The sequence below is a fragment of the Lacerta agilis genome, chromosome Z (assembly GCF_009819535.1).
Source record: "Lacerta agilis isolate rLacAgi1 chromosome Z, rLacAgi1.pri, whole genome shotgun sequence".
In the NCBI taxonomy this organism is placed as follows: domain Eukaryota; kingdom Metazoa; phylum Chordata; class Lepidosauria; order Squamata; family Lacertidae; genus Lacerta; species Lacerta agilis.
Window position 1 is genome coordinate 45,614,095 of NC_046331.1, and position 12,664 is coordinate 45,626,758.

The 12,664-nt window shown below is 45.0% G+C and overlaps 1 protein-coding gene across 5 annotated transcripts in view; it reads right to left on the reverse strand.

Annotated features, from left to right (window-relative positions):
* The window catches only part of MBNL3 (muscleblind like splicing regulator 3), a 62,241-nt gene extending 49,864 nt beyond the window's left edge, over window positions 1-12,377 (reverse strand). The window contains exon 1 of one of the 5 annotated variants that reach the window (XM_033137918.1): window positions 11,566-12,377. In XM_033137918.1, the coding sequence (XP_032993809.1) occupies window positions 11,566-11,739 (174 nt within the window). In that variant the 5' untranslated portion in view covers window positions 11,740-12,377. The remainder of the gene's footprint in view (window positions 1-11,565) is intronic. The other 4 variants (XM_033137921.1, XM_033137919.1, XM_033137920.1 and 1 more) reach the window with 4 other exon arrangements.
* Window positions 12,378-12,664: the final 287 nt, after the last annotated feature.

Sequence of the window (12,664 nt, forward strand, 5' to 3'; positions counted from 1 at the left end):
AGGAGCCTATGCAGTTGTGATGATGATGATGATGAACGTCCCTTTTGAGGGTTAAATCTTGGTGCTTATCATTTCTTAAATTTTTTTATATACCATTGTAACATAAAAAAATAAAAGCAGCTTACAACAATAACTATATGTAACAAAAGAGCATAAATAAACCATTATGGAAAGACCTGTTCTTAATTGCCCGAATGGGCCTCTCAGCATAGGAAGGTTTTCAGCAGGCATTTAAAGGTTGAAGGAGAAAGTGCTTGCCTAACCTCTAGCAGCAGAGTTTCCCCCAGGATTGGGCAGAGGACCCTAATGGGCTCCACTCTGTGCCATTAGCAAGTGAGGCCCGCCAACTGGGGGGACAACCAGCGATGCTCCTGCAGAAGATCTCTGTGATGGAGCTGGGATATGAGTGTTCGGGCAATCCCTGCGATACCCTTGACCTAAGCTGTTCTGGGCTTTGTAAATTAACATAAGGACCTGGAAATTATTAATTTAGTCCTACAAACTTCACTTCGTTTTGATGATGTATCTGCTTTGAAGAACTACACCCTCCCCCCCCCAATTGTTTGAAATTACCACCAGGCAATGGAACAATGGGGTCACATGTGCACCAAGGGTCAGCCAAACACATGGTACTTCAGCTCTGGAAGGAAGAGTCCTTGCCTCTCATACAACAATGGATTAACAACAATGGATCAACAATTTGCACTCTGGGTGCTTATCTGAGCTGACAAGTGTTGGCATTAGGGTGAAGAATAAATCAAGAACATTTGGCCGGCTTCTCTGGAGACTTAGCCATCATCACTGGCAGCCCGGTATATTTTCATTAACAATTTATATGGCCAAAGCAGCTGGACCCATGTTATGCTTTCCTATCAAGACTTTCCCTTTCCTTTTTTTGTTTCTACATCACTTTAAATGTATTGTTCTGAATGGTAATTTAAAACTGCTTGCTTTTCTTTTTAGCCTAGTGTGATATGTTCCATGGACCTAGGTCTAACTGCTGTGTTCTTAAACCAAATGATATTTCCAAACTATTTTCAAGGGCTGCAAATCAGAGCTCTGGATTATTTAAAAAACAAACAAACAAATAAATCTCTTGCTTTGTCTTTCTTTACTGGTGTCTGATGGATCTTTCATTTAAAGATCTTTGTAAGCCACCTTGAATACCATTTGGGGATGAGGGGTGGGGAGAATTGTAAATTCACAGGCATATTTTAAATAACTACATGCTTGTCTACATAGATGCAGCTCCATCTTTTGTTTTTAAGTGCACCTTGCTCACCAAAATATTTTCAAAATGCTAAGCTTGCAAGTCTGCATTCTTCGAAAATTGGATGCCATGGGTTGCTCCTGTGCAACTAAACTGGTATTTTCTTCTGATTTTCCATGCAAGGTTTTAAGGATTACTGTCAGTTCAGTTACCTTAATTACACAGCTCTGCCAGGATGTAACACAAACTGAAAGGAAATGACAGGCTGTGGTGCCATCATTGCTACCACTCTCCCCCTTTGCCAATTGCAATTCTGAGTAAGCAAAGAAAATGTAACCAGTTGCCTTTGTCAGTGGGAAGGAAGTTTGTGCTTTGTCCTGGCCTCAAGGTACCTTGCACCTCTCCCATACACAGAGTCCTCCCCCCCCCCTCGGAAGGTTGCAGGTCAGGATGCAAACAGGCTCCGAATTTATCAGAGGCAAAAGGAAGGACCACAAAGCCCTCTTGGAGGCAGAATGCATCAGCCTCTGCTTTGCAAGTCAAGTTAATCAGTTCCAAAGACAGAAATCTGCAGGAGATCAACAACTAGTTCAGCAGCTATGTTGGAAGCACCCCAGTACAGGACTTAAGCTAAATTGTTGCACAAAATATTTAGCCACTGAGCAAATGTCATAAAAAGCAATGTAAACATATTAATCTTCTTATCCAAAATATTTGTGCTGATGCTGCTGGCCAGAGCTCAAAGCATTCAAGGACATTGCAGAACAAAAGGGGGGGGGGGGAAACCCACATACATATACACAGATAAAACCCTTTCTATCTAAATAACAACAGTATGGGTTAATATCGTTCAAGGATTTGGAAATTAGCTTTCAGTTCCTGTAGTTTCACAATCAAGCTTGAAAGAATCAAGAACACAAACAAAGCAGCAGTAAAAATGTTTCTGACAAGAGGCAAAATATACTACACATCTCAACAAGGCATGGAGCCCCCCCCCCACTGGCCCCAAATATAGACCTGCCTGAGCGTCAAGTCTACCTTGGGAAGCCTCAGTCTCTTAGTCAGAGTTTTCCAAACTTTCCATGTTGGCAACATACTTTTTAGATATGCACCGTTTTGTGACACAGTAATTCAGTTTTACTAGCAAACCGGAGGTTAAACTAACCCCTTTCCAGCCCTGGGAGCATTCGCACAACATACCCACACATTGCAGCCAACACACTAGTGTGTCACAACACACAGTTTGGAAAGCTCTGCTCTATGCCATTCTCTTGCACATTCAGGAGAACCAGCACAAGAGGCAAAGTTTTATTCGTGGTGGCACAGCAGTTCTGGAATGCCATCTAGAGATAGGCAGGGCTACTTCTCTGCCTGAGATTTATTTTAGACCAGGGATGGGGAACCTGTTGGGGGTGGCGAACACCTGTCCATACGCCAAACTACAACTCCCATCTGCCCCCAGGCAGCATGCTAACAATTTCACATTATATTTTAGATTCATGCTTTTCCTTGGGTTATTATTGCATTGTTTTTAATGAATGTTGTATTTCACTGATACATGCTTTGGGTGTTTCATATGTGTAGGGGGTTGCTTTTTTATTTTATCATGATGCTGCCCTAAGGGAAAAGCAGTGTCATACAACTAATTGAACTGAATACACAGGACCTGTAACAAAATTTTGCCGTGGGATGCTCCTGTTTAGGGAGCAGACCAGCCATACCTTCCTGGTGGATACTCCATTCCACTCCTACTCTCCTCACCCCACCCCAAACATATACTCAGCATTTAGTGTCCTCTCAGCATGCTCAGTTCTCATCAGCCTGTATGTTGTTGTTTTTTGAGTGACGATGGTGAGTCCCCCCCCCAAAAAAATATTTTTTCTACTTCTGCAACCTTGGTGCTCCCCCAAACCCCTCCTTTGTGGGTGATGCCATTTTGGCTAGATAAAAATTGCCACTGGAGAATCTGATTAGTGTGTAGGACTGAGTGTTCTCAGCTTGTTGAGTCGAATCATTACAATTAATTTTAATTACCATTCATACAAGGTGCTTTATGAATAATGAGAAACTGTGAGCTGTGGCTATTACAGGGACGTCCAATGAAGCTGAATGTTGGAAGAGTAAGGGCAGACAGAAAGAAGTCCTTCATGCAGTGCAGAGTTAAACTGTGGAATTCCCTGCCACAGGAGGCAGCGGTGGCCACCAAGTTGGGTGGCTTGAAAAGAGGATTGGACAAATTCATAGAGGAGAAGGTTGTGCAAGGAGTTCTAGCCACAATAGCTATGCTCTTCCTCCACAGCCAGAGGCAGCAATGCTTCTGAATGCCAGTCACTGGGGATTGCAGGTAGACAGAGGCATCAGGTTGGCCACCATGCCTACATTCTGCCTTTACTGCCAGAGGAAGTATCCTTTTAAATACCTGGGAATCACCAGAGTGTGTGTGTGTGTGTGTGTGTTAGGGTGCTATTGCACCCAGGGCCTGATTGCAGGCTTCCCGGAGAAAGCTGGTTGACCCTATTCCACCAGGCTTTCTCCCTATGTTCTTAACTCTTGACATTTACCTTCTAACGTCTGATTGCTTCATTCTGCTACTGACTCAATTTTGGCTCGGACTTAAAATGCAATTTGGTTTAGAACTCTTGCTTGAAACAGGATTGCTTTTCTCTTTTTATAAAAATTTTGCGCTGCAACTTTATAGAGATTTTCTTGTGAGCCACTTTGAATACTAGTGTGCAAGATCTAAACTATGCCATTGTATTACAGTGGTACCTCGCAAGACGAATGCCTCACTAGACAAAAAACTCGCTAGACGAAAGGCATTCGCTAACGAAAGGGTGACTCACAAGACGAATTTCCCTATGGGAGCGACTCGAAAGACGAAAAATTTCCGCTTCCCCCCCGTCAAACCGCGCTTCCCCCGTCCGTGCTTCGCAAGACGACAGCACTCGCAGAAAGAATTCATTTCGTCTTGCGAGGCACCACTGTATAATTCATCCTGACTAATTAATATAATTAAGTATGTGTCATGGCTTCCCATTTTCTTCTCCGCAAAATCTGCTTTCATTTATTATTCCTTGTCCTGGAGTGCCTTTCTGCATCTCCCAGCAAATGGGACGAGAGGTGGGGGGTTGGCAAGGAGCAGCAGGGAGACAGAGCAGAATGATGTCGGGGCATAGAGGAAGCTAACCCAGATGTCGTCAGGGTGAAGAACAGGAGAGGAACTCAAAAGGGTGCCCCAGTTCTCAGCAGCAGTTCTGGGTTCTTTGCAGCACCAGTTTAAATCTTAAGCAAGCAGCAATTGGCTGTGATGCCGAGAAAAGGGCACACTCTCAGGAAAGCTCAATTTTCAAGTACCATATCCTGCACGCAGTTTCTGTGAAAACATGCCCCAATAGAGCCACAACGACAAGAAGATTGGAAGAAGAGAGACCAACCTTCTCTGATTTACATAAGTTTACAAAATTATGCATGGCATGAAGAAAGTAGACAGAGAAAATCTTTTCCTCCCTCTCCCATAACACTAGAACTCTGGGACATCCAATGAAGCTGACGAGGGAGTCCGTTCCATTGCCGAACAGCTCTCACCATCAGAAAATTCTTCCTAATGCTTAGTGAGAATCTCCTTTCTTGTCATTGGAACCTGCTGGTTCAGGTTCTACTCTCTGGAGCAGCAGAAAACAAGCTTGCTCCATCTTCCATGTGACAGCCCCTGAGATACTGTATTTGAACTGTTCTCAAAACATATCTGTCTTCTCTTGTCTGGGCTAAACCCAGCTCCTTCAACCATTCCTCATAAGGCTCAGTTTCCAGACCCGGGATCATCTTGGTTGCCCTCCTCTGCACACACTCCAGTTTGTCAACATCCTTCTGAAATTGTGCTGCCCAGAATTAGACACAGTATTCCAAGTGTGGTCTGACCAAGGCAGAAGAGAGCAGGGCTATTACTTCCCTTGACCTGTTTCTGTTATATTTCTGTTGATGCAGCCTAAAATACCATTAGTGTTTTTTTGCTGCTGCATCACACTGTTGACTTCTGTGAAACTTGTGGTCTACCAGCACCCTTAGATCCTTTCCACATGTACTGCTGGTAGAAATAAATAAATACATTTATTTATTTATACCCTGCCCAGCTAGCTGGGTTTTCCCAGCCACTCTGGGTGGCTCCCAACAGAATATTAAAAACACAATAAACACAATAAATCATCAAACATTAAAAACTTCCCTAAGCCAGGTGTCCCCCATCCTATGTTTGTGCATCTTGCCTAAGTGTAGAACCTGGCATTTGTGCCTACTGAAATTCATTTAGTTTGTTTGGGCCTACTTCTCCAATTTGCTAATCCCATCTTCTGCGGCATTAGCTACACCTCCCAGTTTGGTGTCATCTGCAGATTGGATGAGCACCCCTCAATTCCTTCATCCAAGTTGTTTATAAAGATGTTGAACAAAAAGGGGCCCAGGACAGAACCCTCCGACACCCCACTTGTCACTTTTTTCCAGAAAGATGAGGAACTATGAACAAGTACTCTTTGGGTTCGGTCTGCCAACCAGCTACAAATCCACCTAACAGATGCCTCGTTCAACCCACATTTTACCAGCTTCTCTGCAAGTATATCATGGGGGAATTTTATCAGAAGCCTTGCTGCTATTTAACCCATTCTTTAAACAAGTTCCAAATATACTGCATACGCTTTCTACATGTTTGTTCTGTGCTGTCAACATATCAACCAGAGATTGGCCATGGACCCTCCATGATAGGCAGTGGGTTGGTGGGCAAATCCCCAATCTCCATTCAAACAGATTCTCTCCTTGTATTTTCAGTTGGCAGGAATGAGCGGGTTTTTCCTGCAAGTTTCAAAAGAAGTTTGAAGATTCCCCTTCTGAAGCCACGTGCCAAGTTCTGGAAAAACCAGCCAGGCTGGAATGACAGGCAGTAAAAAGGCTTAGCCCTTTCCAGCCCTGTTTCAGCTGCACAGCACGCCTTCCTCGGGATCCCCCTTTTTACACAAACGTTTAAGGCAATGAGGAAGAATGCTACATCCCTGACCAAATCGCAAAGGGCCTGGCAGCAAGGGCAACTAAAACAGCCTTCGCCAAACCTGGGCCCTCCAACTGCAGCTCCCATCTAACAGGGGGTAAAACTAGGGAATGCAGTGTGGTCTAGTGGTTAGAGCGCTGGACTAGGGTTCAAATCTACTTGGCCATGAGATTAAACAGGGTGATCTTGGGCCAGTTCCTGCCTCTCAGTCTAATATGCCTCACAGGGTTGTTCTGACAATTAAACAAGAAGGGGAATGACCATGTAGTAGTAAGTCACCTTGAGCTCCTTGGAGAAAAGGTGGGAAGTAAATACAATAAATAAGTAAATGAAATCTAGAATCAGAAAACTGAAACTTCTTTCAGTTTTCTGATTCTAGATTTCATTTAGAAATCTTCTCTCTTTTCAAAAGGAAAAAATGTTCCTAATCTGCACCAGAGCAATGAATTTCCTGATGTTGAAGGGCCCAGAGCTCACAGCTGCAAGGCATGCAGAAGGCCTCTCCAGGGAATGCTGAGAATGTCCAACACCTGAAACAATGGACAGCTGCTGCCAGTCAGTGCAGACAACACTTATTGAGATGGAACTGAAGCGACTGTGGGGTGAGAAGCGAGACCCACACCTCTGGGGCAGGGTAACTGCTTTGCATGCATGAGGCCCCAGGGTCCCTCCAGTCAAAGATGGTGTGCACAAACCCTTTTCTACCAGAGCCCTGGAAAGATGCTGCCATCACAGCAGACAGTGCTGAGTTAGCAGAACTAATTGTCCGATTTCATAGCTGCTTGGAGACCCATGCAAAAGGGGAGGCATTAATACTAATACTAAAATACTAAAACTAACAACAACAACAACATACAAGGAAAATATATCTGCTTCTGCAGGAATTTCTGCAGGTTGAGTAAGGACAATAATGAGATTCAGGCCCCAGTCACACAATTCAGTTAAAGCTCAGTGATATCACTTTAAAGAATCATGGCTTCCCCCAAAGAATTCTGGGAGTTGTAGTTTGTTAAGGGTGCTAAAAGTTGTTCGGGAACCCTCATGACACTCAGAGAGGTACCGTTTTCAGAGTGGTCCAGCAATCAATCCCTGTAGCTTTGTGAAGGGAATGGGGCCTCCTAACAACTTTCAGCACTTGTAACAAACTACAGCTCCCAGGATTCTTGGGGGGGGGGAGTCATGACTATTTAAAGTGGTGTCATAATACTTTAAATGTATGTAGCTTTGGAGACAGGTAGGTAGCCGTGTTGGTCTGCCATAGTCAAAACAAAATAAAAAATAAAAAAATTCCTTCCAGTAGCACCTTAGAGACCAACTAAGTTTGTTCTTGGTATGAGCTTTCGTGTGTATCTGAAGAAGTGTGCATGCACACGAAAGCTCATACCAAGAACAAACACAGCTGGTCTCTAAGTGGCTACTGGAAGGAATTTTTTTCAATTTTGTTTTAGCTTTGGAGAGATTGCCTTGTGCCCCAGAGCAGGGACTCGTTCATAAACTTCTGACACCAGCTAGGCTAGACTGGAAAATGGAGTAAACAGTTGCCCCCAGAGGCCTGCAGCAACAAATGAAGCCAGGGGCTATGAAGAATTTTTTTGGGGGGGTGGGTAGCAACGAGGGAAGGAGCCTGAACATTGTGTCCTTAGTGGGTTCCCCTTCCACACTCAAGCCCACCTCCTTGTCGGTGTTGCTACTCACTTGCCTCTCTTACTGGACCCAATCCTTAGCCCAGAGGGGAGGATAAGGCTTGGGGAGGCCTCCTATTTCCTCTCCCCTCACTGCTTTCAGGCATGTTTTCCCTGACATTTTGGTTAGTGAAATGGTTAAGTATCAGCTAGCACTGCAGATATTGTTGGACTTCAGCTCCCAGCAGTCCCAGTGGCCAGCTTGGTGAATTGTGAGGGACAACAGGCGGTACAGACCAGCAACCTCTGCAGGGCACCTCCATTGGCAGGGAGTCCCAAAGTCTGGGCACCTCTCCCCAACAGAGAAGCCCCTTCTTTAACGTACCCACTTCACCTGGCATTGAACGTGGACCTAGTGAGATAAACGAGGCAGATAAGAGTGGAGACATCCTTCTGCAAGCTGAGTATCTCTAGAAGAGCGACAGCAGTGGCTGCTATCTAGTGGTGGTTCTGCATCCCATCCCAGATTCATGGAATCACCGAGTTGGAATCATCTAGTCCAACCCAAATATGCAGCTGTCCCTTATGGGGATCGAACCTGCAACCTTGGCATTATCAGCACCACACTCTAGCCAACTGAGCTATCCAGGCTGAGATGTCCTTCTACTAGCACTAAATCACTTTAAACATGGCATCCCACAAAGAGTCCCAGGAAGTGTCCTTTGTTAGGGCTGTTAGGAGACCTGCTTACTCCCCTTCACAGAGCCAGTGGCGGAACTTCATGCTCCAGCACCGGGGAGGGAAGCAGGCAGGGGCGGGGCTGGCGCACGTTCTGGGGGTGTGGCAGTCGAGATGGAACCCTACCGAGATCACGCTGCCCGGGGCACCCCGCCCCCTGTGCCCCGCCCCCTTCTTACGCCAGTGCACAGAGCTACATTTCCCAGAGTGACTTAACAATCAATCTCTCTTCCCAAGAAACTATGGGAATCGCAGCTCTGTGAAGGGGAATAAGAAGGTCTCCTAACAGCTCTCATGTCCTTTGGAAGAAGCCATGGCTGCTTAAAGTGGCAAGATGAATGAAATAGTGTAATGGGAACTCTCCGTCAGGACTCTAACCGCCAGGCAGGATGGACTGGCAAAAGTCAGGTCCCTTGCTTTGTGCAAGCTGAAGTGTTTCCATCATTGCAAAGCCTCTACTGGATGCAAGGGGGGGGGGATGGAATTCAGTTTGCATTTAAAGGCAAACCAACCTAATTCGCACTTTATGAAACAAGGCACAAACCAAAATGCAAGCCATCCTTCAACATCCACATTTTTCTGAATTTCGCAATGTAACAAAAATCCACATACCAGCAAAATGTGTGCGTAAAAATGCATATTGTTAATGACATACAAAGATGCATTATATTTGAGAAAATATAATCGCCTCATCCATTTTCCTGAGAAACTTTCTTTTTTTATTTGTTTAAATTGTAAACTGATGCGGAAATGTGGAGAACTGATCTTAAAATCGGAAAAATGATAAACTGGGAGAACCCAGAACTGGGAGGCCCACTCACCCAGAGATACAACCCATAATAATTCATTTTCTGGCACTTCTGATGCCTTGGCAGGACTCAGATTTGTTTGTTTGTTTTGAGTCGCCAGGCCAACACAAAGCACCACTCAGGGTGTCCAACAATTAAAACCTAAGCATGCAATATCCTTCAAACTATACCATTCTACCATTCTATGAATACATATCTGAAAAATACAGCATAATGAAAACAGGGTCGGTGCAGGTGAGAAGCAAAAGCAACAGAAGCAACTGTATCCATGTGTGTGTTTTTAAAGCACGCACTCACTCTCCCTTCAACAATAAGCTCCTGCTGCTTCCTAAAATGCAAGTGGGTTATTCGAACACAGCAAGTTTTTTAACACTGTCGCCTCCCCACAGTATTTGGGTGGAAAGAGAAAACTCTCCGTTCGGAAAGGTGGGTGGCAGCCGCGAAAATGTGGTCACGTGACCTGCTCTTCCATTGTTTGACTTTGTACGAGGAGGCCACAGCTCAGGAAGCCCAGAAGCAAATGGCACAACATGTTGCCAAATCTAATTCGTCTGTCATCCTCCTCTGCCACCGCCACCGCTGCTATAGTATGCTTCTCAGACAACAGCCTTGGGTTGTTGTTATTTTCTAGAATGTGTATCTGGGTGGAAACAAAACACTGAGGAGCACCCACTTCCCAACAAAACTAGGTTTGGGGGCTGGTAAAATGCAGTTCAGGAGCTGAAGCTGAACTGCAGGCCAGAGAGTCCTCAGTATGAAACTCAACCCTGCCACGAATAAAAGTCACAACCCCTCTCAGCCTCGGTCCCTCCCATCTGTAATGAACTATTTGGGTAACAAATTCCGCAAAACCGGAAGTAGGTGTTCTGGTTAGCAAACTTTGCCTCGGAAGCCGAAAGGAAGCCGAATGGTGGCAGGGCACTGGTGGCGGGAGGCCTCAGTAGACAAAGTGCACCTCGGTTTAAGAACGCTTTGGTTGAAGAACAGACTCCCAGAACAGATTAAGTTCGTAAACTGAGGTACCACTGTACATCAGTAATGACGTTCCTTCCTTCCAGCACTGTTGTAAATATTTGCAAAGCTGCCTACATAGAATCCTAGAACTGTAGAGTTGGAAAGGACCCAAGGGTCATCCAGTCCAACCCCTGCAATGCAGGGTTTTGGGCACACATTGCTTCCCTACGTAGGAACCTACTATGCTGGCTTGGGGCAGTTGGAGCACCTGCCCCCAGAGCTCTCTACTCGTGACTGGCAGTAGTGCTCCAACGCATCAGATAGAGGAGCATGGAGCATTATATGGAGGCAGACCATCTAGCGCAGCACTGCTTGAGAACCAGTGGTTCTCAAAACCTTTTCCTCTGGGCCACACTTTCAGAATGAAAAATTTGTTTGTGAATTTTTCAGTGATAAGAAATACATTGGAAAACAAAAACGACCAACTCCTAGCAGTGCTTGATATTTAACCTAGAACACAACTACTTTATTATACAATCATGGGAAAGTATAAAACAATGCTAGTACATAAGAACATGAATCACCCACCAAATATGAAACTGATAGTCCTTGAATCTTCCTGCTGCACTTGCCACCCTCTCCTCAGTGGCGGAGCTTCATTCTCCGGCAACGGGGGGTGGGGTGGGGGTGTCGGAGAGCAGGCGGGGGCGGGGCTGGCGCGTGTTCTGGGTGCGGGGCGCACTGCCTGCAGGGGTGTGACGTGCCACTTGCAGGGGCGTAACGCTCAGTGCAGGCAGGGGGCAGTCACGATGGCATCCCACCAGGAATGCGCTGCTGTGGGCGGTGCACTCCCCCACACTCCTCTTCCTCCGCCAGTGCCTCTCCTGCCACGCCCTTTGAGAACCCTGGCCTACATGGACTGGAAGCAATGGCTCTGCAGTTTCCTGGTAGGGGTCTCTCTCGGTCCTAGCTAAAGATCCTGGGGATTAAACCTGGGAACTTCTGAATGAAAAGCATGTGCTCTACCGCTAAGCTAGACGCCTTTTCCAACTCTGCTGCCCACTCCCCAAAGTGATTGTGGGAGGGAACTGTTCACCAGTGAATAATCTCTCACGTCTGCTATTCCAACCAATGGCTGGCCAAGGGTGCACCAAAACAGCAAGACCTAGCAAGAGAGGCATTAATGGAGCTCCTTACCTTTAGGGAGTCAAAGCAGGCGATAACTCGTCCGTTTTCCACATGGCAACTCCGTGACGGGTGGGCAAACTTGCACTCTGTGTCAGAGCGAGAACAAGTACCTCTCTGAAATTCTCGACATACTTCTAACGTCAGCCATTTTGTATCACGAACCAAAGAAACGTTCACAGCCATTTTTAAAAAAATAAAAGAAACCCCCCCAAAAAAGGAAGGGGGGGGGAGAAAAAGAAAAACACAAGGAACCACACCCCTCCTTCAGGAGAAATAGTACTGCTGATCTTTCAAAAATAAGAAGTGGGGGGGGGAATAAAAAAGGGAATTCAAGTTTTTAAAAAGTGAAGAAATAACTAACTTGTTGCTTTGGTAAACTTTTCTATTTGTCAGCACTTAGGTTTCCATTGAACTCAAATTGCGTTTGTCGAAAAGAAAGATTAAACATAAAGCCAATCATAAAATAGAAATCTCATCAGAATTAACTGAAAAGTCAAATTAGAGGCCAGCTCCTAAAAGTGCAATTGTCGAAGTCAAAATAGAAATGTTATATATATATATTATATATATATATATACCTATATATAGATATATATAATTCTTTTTTGTGCCACACTGCCAAAATTATTCTTTCAAAATAACTGGCAGACTTTTTATTTTCCCCTCCAAAGGATTATTCTGTGCTCTCCAGTTACTGGTTTCAATTATTCTCACGCTGAACAAAAAGGGGGGGAGTCATTGCTGGCGATGCTGCAGGTTGAGCGGAATGGTTGGTTTCGTTTCTTGACAGGGGAAGTAGGGGAGTTGCAAGCAGGAACCAAAAGAAGTTGGGGTTTTGTTTTGTTTTTAAAAAAGGTTTCCGTTTTTTCCTTTTGTTTGGAATATTTTAGTAAAGAGAGACCGTTGAGTCTGCTACATAGTCAGGAGACAGGGGAATGGCAGAGAAAATCTGAGTTGTGAAAGGGTTAGGAAGAATTTTTTTTTGGGGGGGGGAATTATAAAGATGGATGAGTTGCTGTCAGGATATGAACTGCAAGCAATGCCAAACTTTGAAGAAAGAAAAAGCAAAAAAGAAAAGGAGGAGAGGGATATCTATATATATCAATAG